The sequence below is a fragment of the Pseudocercospora fijiensis genome (assembly GCF_000340215.1).
Source record: "Pseudocercospora fijiensis CIRAD86 unplaced genomic scaffold MYCFIscaffold_10, whole genome shotgun sequence".
NCBI lineage: Eukaryota > Fungi > Ascomycota > Dothideomycetes > Mycosphaerellales > Mycosphaerellaceae > Pseudocercospora > Pseudocercospora fijiensis.
In genome coordinates this window covers 590,553-596,005 of record NW_006921541.1, presented here as the reverse complement: position 1 = coordinate 596,005, position 5,453 = coordinate 590,553, and the positions used below count along the sequence as shown (strand labels likewise).

Genomic DNA, 5,453 nt, shown 5'->3' with positions numbered 1-5,453 from the left:
ACGATAGTAAATAATAGCCCTCGTAACAATAAGAACAATCCCTCGGAACGGACAACCCTCGGAAGCGGACATTGCTAGGTCTTTTAAGAGTAGACGCAAAGAACTCGGTACGATATTACGTAGAGCGGAGGCAGGGCTACAATACCTCGTACGTCTACCTATTATAGTAGGGAAGACGCGCTCGTATTGTAACTAGTCGAAGGCCCTCAATTCTTATAGATACATATTACTTTATAGTTTATTATATATAGGGATAGCGCAGTTAGAGTTAGACATTGTATTAAAAGGTAAGGTTTAATATAGTTATATAATTAGGTAGTTAAGTGTTTAATTTAGCGCGGACTAAGCGGCTTATTAGACCTACTAAGTTAGTAGTAATAGGGGTTAAGACTAGAACAAAGACCGGCTACGAGGGCGCGGCCTTTAGAAGGGAAGCGTATATTAGGGCTAAAGAGGCTATACGTAATTAGTATATAACTAGGCCGAGTAAAGCTAGGGTCTTAATACCTTAGGCAGGGCTTAGCGCTTAGCGTTAGGCTAACTCTCCTACCTTCCTCCCTCTCCTCCTAGATCTCTATCGAATACTAAACTAATTTACTACTACCCTATCTACCTACTAATATAACCCTTCTTACAATTATAGAGTATATTACGGTAGTTCTCGAGGTTGGCTTCGAGCCTAACTTCTCGTCCTTCTAGTCTACCTTCTTGCGTCCTATAATAAGGTAATATCTACTAGATCTCTTCTAGTATATATTAGTCCTTCGTCCGTAGCTATTAAATCGCTAGTATTATCGTATATCGAGGCGTCGCTTAGTAGTAGTATTTCTTTTAGAATTAGAGGTAGAGGAACTATATAGATTTGCGACAAGTCGGGCAATTTAGTCTAGTCCTACGTAACTATACCTTATAGTAGAGGCAATAGCGATAAAGATTCTCCTTAGATTAGGTATTAACTTAGACTCTTGCGATTATAGTATATATTAGTCTACTAGACCGACCGTAGAATGCTAAGAAAGCTAAAAATAGGTGTTTAGCGGGTCCGCTTAGTAACTAGCTATACGCCCTATTATCTGCGCCGTATTCCTACGTAATAATAATACTACTAATTAGGTCGATATCTATATTAAAATAAAGCGGCGAGCTTATAGTATTTATTAGGAAATCAATGGAATTTATTGGTATAGTATGCCGGGAGTGGTAGTAGAATTAGTGTAGTAGAACACATAGGGGCACTATCAGCTGCCCCGCGGCTGAAAAGCCCGGGGTTTTTGAAATTGAGAATAGGGACCTCATCAAATCTCCTGCCAAATTCATTCCATTGCCACATGTACCGTAACATGGCGACCCGAGAAAGAGATGCCACGCGCTTCAACAATCTGTACCAGTACCAAGGACCAGATGCCGCGACGATGAGACTCCTTGGAGACAAAGCCCCCAAATGGGCAAATGGGACGGAGAACTTCTGGCAAGCGCTTGAAATGGGGCCCATGCCGCCGGGCGATCCTCAAGTCTGGCTGATCCTCTGCTTCCAGTATGCACAGCGCAGCAAGGATGATCACACTTAGTGTCGGCTTGTTCTGCGCTGTGCATGCGTGCTGATGTTCCAACTCAAAGAATTCCCGAGAGACGCGACACGATGGGCCAGGTACGGCGCCTTTGGGGAACAGAGTCCAGAAAGCCTGGCCCGGGTCGCAGAGAGTATGATCGAGTATGGCCGCAGGTATTCGAAGCTGGAGAGGGACCTGGACGCTCCGGGCATCCTCTTTATCTTGGGAAGTTCTGTGGCTGAAGACTTGTCAGTCGGCCTTCTGAACATGATCGCATCCTTGTGCCCAACTGAGCTGACTTTCGGGTAGGTGGTACAAACGACTGCAGGTTAAAGATAGCGACGAGCGACGCGGGCGAGTACTCGAACGTCTGCGGTCATTAAACATGCGAGATGTGGCAAGGCCTTATGCCGATGTGTACCACCAAGTCATGGCTGCAAAGCTGCAAGAGCTGAGACGATGTGCATTTAGCATTGGTGGAGTGGCGTAGGTGGGCGCTGTCTCCATACAAACCCTCTACGAAAGGTACGAAAGGTAGGCTTGGGTGGCTTCGCCAATTTGAAGAATGAACGTCTGAATGGGAACAGGGTGAGTGCCAGGCTGCGAAAAGCGAAGGTCCAGAGTGTCGTATCGGTGTGGTTTCCATGTAGCAGCACAAAAATGAGATTGTTTGGAGAGCAGACCCAAGTCTTATATGGCCTTGTCCTCCGCTTTTATCTTGGATAAAGCTCGTATAACTGCAGAGTTACGCACTAAAAGAACGTACGGCGATGCGCGATCGAAACGATAATTTGTTCTCGGCGTGGCACACTTCAGGTGCCATCTCTTCACAACAAGCAAATAACCCCCTCAATCCAACCTCGCCCTAACCTTCTCCAAAACATCCACAGCCGCAGAATTCTCCCCCTTCAACGTCGCCCTAAACGTATCACACACCAAAATCTTCTCAATATGACAACAAACATAGCTCACAACAAGTTTGCGCAAGGGATCCAAAGTGCCCTCACGTTCCGCAGTGTTGTTGTAAGTATACTGAAACAAAACCGCAACGTCCTCAACGCGTTGGTCGTAGAGGGTGAAGCACGCCAGAGTTTTGTGGAGCTTGTGGAGGGATAGAGCGCGGAGGCCGGCGATGTCGTAAGTGTCTGCGAAGACGTAGAGTTTGGCGTGGGAGAGGAATACGTCGGTGTACTCTTCGCAAGGCTCTTTGTTTGGTCGAGGTTCGCAGCTTGGTTGCAGTTTTCGAGATGATTGGATTGGGCTTGGTCGAGATGTGAAGACTTGCCAAGCGCGGGATTTACGAGTGGTGGTGTTCTCAGCAGGTTTGACCACTGGATCCATGTAGGGCGCCGGCGCGTTCCTTCTTTTTTTCTTCTTTCTGCTATAATGACCACCCCAGCCGTCGTCTTGAGATGGAATCGGGTCGTCGAAGCCCGAATCTGCTGGATCTTGAAAGTCTGCGTTGACTGTTGAATCAACCTGCTCCGTTGCCTGGACCTCAGTCGGCCCAGCACTGCCAGTCTCGTTGATTCCCGCAGCATCCAAGATCAGCGAGAAGTCAGCCGCGGAATAATCTCCAGTGTACATAAACTCCGTCACGCGGGCAAAGGTGGCTTCATCGACATCAACAATAGAAGCAGACCCAGCTTTCGCCTCCTTCATTCGACCATTGACCAGCGCATCGAGAGGTTCCGAATGCTGCTTGACAAGGCCGCGATGGATGAAGAAGGCCACTTCGTCCGGTCCTATCAGGAACTCGAAAGGTTTCGATTGAGCTATACTGCAATCAAATGAGCTTGTGTGTATTTTCTCAGGTGTGTGGGTCTCGTCTCTCACCATTGCGCTTGATCCTCCATGTTTTTCTTTTGAGACTTCAAGCGTTCCCCCATGTCTCTTTCGGAACTGATTTTCGAAGTATCGTTGTGCTCGTGATGAATTTCTCTGAAAGATCATGACCATGTACTCTCAATCACGGTCGCGCACAACTTGCCAGGCTGATCGGGACGACCTGTCAAATAAGCTCCGCGCTAGAATAAATTCCGTACGGTGCCGATTGGCTGCGAAGAATGTTATCTGCACTGAGGTCACACCAGATCCAAGGATTATGCCAGTATACAGAGTCTGTACGCATCGGAGTGACAGTGGATACTCTGGTATCCCCGCATTTTCATGGATCTGAGCGAATAGCGCTGCTCAGAATCGACGGTCCGCGATTAGTGACTATCCGGGGTTTCGTTAGTCACACTTCACCCCGCGGTCGCGGGGATTTCAACTATACGTAAAATCGCACTTTCTTAGTAGGCCACACGTAAATCTCGATATAATCGTATATTCTAGTCCTATTCGGATATCTAAGTAGATATAGTAAGGAACCGCGAGTCTAAATATTATATATATAGCCTTATCCGAGTATATAGTAGCTATAGACCTTACTACCGCCGTTTTCTTATATAATCCTTAGTAAGCGCGTCTACCTTATTCTAAGGCGCGTATTCTTTATATTCTTTCTTTCTAGTATATAAAGAGTATAGAAAACTTAGTATAGGGCGTAAAAAGAGCGAAAATATAAAGAAGGTATATACTAAGCGGTTAACTAAGGCAGAGAGGGTAGAGAGGGTAGTAGATCGTATCGTTTCGAGGTACCGCGTAATAGAGGCTAAATCGGCTAAGAAGGTTAGTATTTGCGTACTCTATAAGGCCGAGAAGGCAAGCTATATATATAGCTGTATTTACTAGCGCTTAAAAGGCCGTAGATCGCTAATATCGCGCCCTATAACTAACACTAAGCTAGACTAGTCCTAGGAATTAGCGCTAGTAGATTATTATCGAGAAAGAGACCGAATAGGGATATTCTTACTAGTAGCGTTAATCGCGGTTATAGCGATAGATATACTAGCGAGAGTATTACTAGAAGGTATATTAAGAGATACAATCGCACTATTTAGTATAGACTAGGTAGACCGGTTTCTTAGGCACTATAAACTTAGTAAGGTATAAGAAGGGTTATATTAGTAGGTAGATAGGGTAGTAGTAGGTATAGGTAGTATTCGATAGAGATCTAAGAGGAGAGGGAGGAAGGTAGGCTAGTTAGTCTAACGCTAAGCGCTAAGCCCTGCCTAAGGTACTAAGACCCTAGCTTTACTCGGCCTAATTATATACTAATCACGTATAGCCTCTTTAGCTCTAATATACGCTTCCCTTCTAAAGGCCGCGCCCTCGTAGCCTGTCTATACTCTACGACCTCTATTGCCGCTAACTTAGCAAGTCTAATAAGCTACTTAGCCCGCGCTAAATTAAACACTTAACTACCTAATTATATAACTATATTAAACCTTACCTCTAATATAGTACAATGTCTAACTCTAACTACGCTATCCCTATATACAATAAACTATAAAGTAATATATATCTACAAGAATTAAGGGCCTTCGACTAATTATAATACGAGCGCGTCTTCCCTACTATAATAGGTAGTCGTACGAGGTATTATAGCCCTACCTCCGCTCTAAGTAATATCGTACCGAGTTCTCTACGTCTACTCTTAAAAGACTTAGCAATGTCCGCTTCCGAGAGTTTGTCCGCTTCCGAGGGTTATTATTTACTGTTATAGTTTTACTAGCCTAAAATAGTCAGGTTTGGTAGCCTTTAAGTGTTAGCTAATTATATCTTTTCAAAAAACTTAGTTCTTCTAGTTTCTGTAGGTAAAGGCTATTATAAGTGCAATAGTTGAGGTTCGCCTCGCTTAAAGGGTCGGAAAGATCGAGGAGTAACCTATTGTCCGCAAGATTAACCCCGGCTAGCTTAGCTCTATAGTTTTTGCCCTTAGTTAGTCTATTAGTCGCTTAATCTTTTAACTTAGTTAAAGTTTTAATCAAACCTTTAGCAGGCTTAAAGCTTTTAATT

General features: G+C 44.7%; 2 protein-coding genes across 2 annotated transcripts; one reads left to right on the top strand and one right to left on the bottom strand.

Moving 5' to 3' along the window:
• Nucleotides 1-1,328: 1,328 nt before the first annotated feature.
• MYCFIDRAFT_84347 (uncharacterized protein) lies at nt 1,329-2,040 on the top strand (the record flags this gene model as incomplete). Its single annotated transcript, XM_007933221.1, has 3 exons — nt 1,329-1,534; nt 1,649-1,798; nt 1,860-2,040. 3 exons carry the CDS (start codon nt 1,329-1,331, stop codon nt 2,038-2,040), a joined length of 537 nt encoding a protein of 178 aa, XP_007931412.1.
• Nucleotides 2,041-2,244: 204 nt separating this feature from the next.
• Nucleotides 2,245-3,437, bottom strand: MYCFIDRAFT_72577 (uncharacterized protein). The gene is made up of 2 exons (XM_007933164.1): nt 3,387-3,437; nt 2,245-3,330 (listed from the first exon to the last, which is right to left on the bottom strand). The coding sequence occupies exons 1-2, from the start codon at nt 3,404-3,406 to the stop codon at nt 2,400-2,402; spliced, it is 951 nt and encodes a 316-aa protein (XP_007931355.1). The 5' UTR covers nt 3,407-3,437; the 3' UTR covers nt 2,245-2,399.
• Between the last annotated feature and the right edge of the window lie 2,016 nt (nt 3,438-5,453).

Coding starts and splice junctions, on each gene's coding strand:
- MYCFIDRAFT_72577 (XM_007933164.1), bottom strand. CDS start 3,406: ATGGAGGATCAAGCGCAATG. Junction 3,331..3,386: donor ATGGAGGATCAAGCGCAATG/GTGAGAGACGAG, acceptor ATTTGATTGCAG/TATAGCTCAATCGAAACCTT.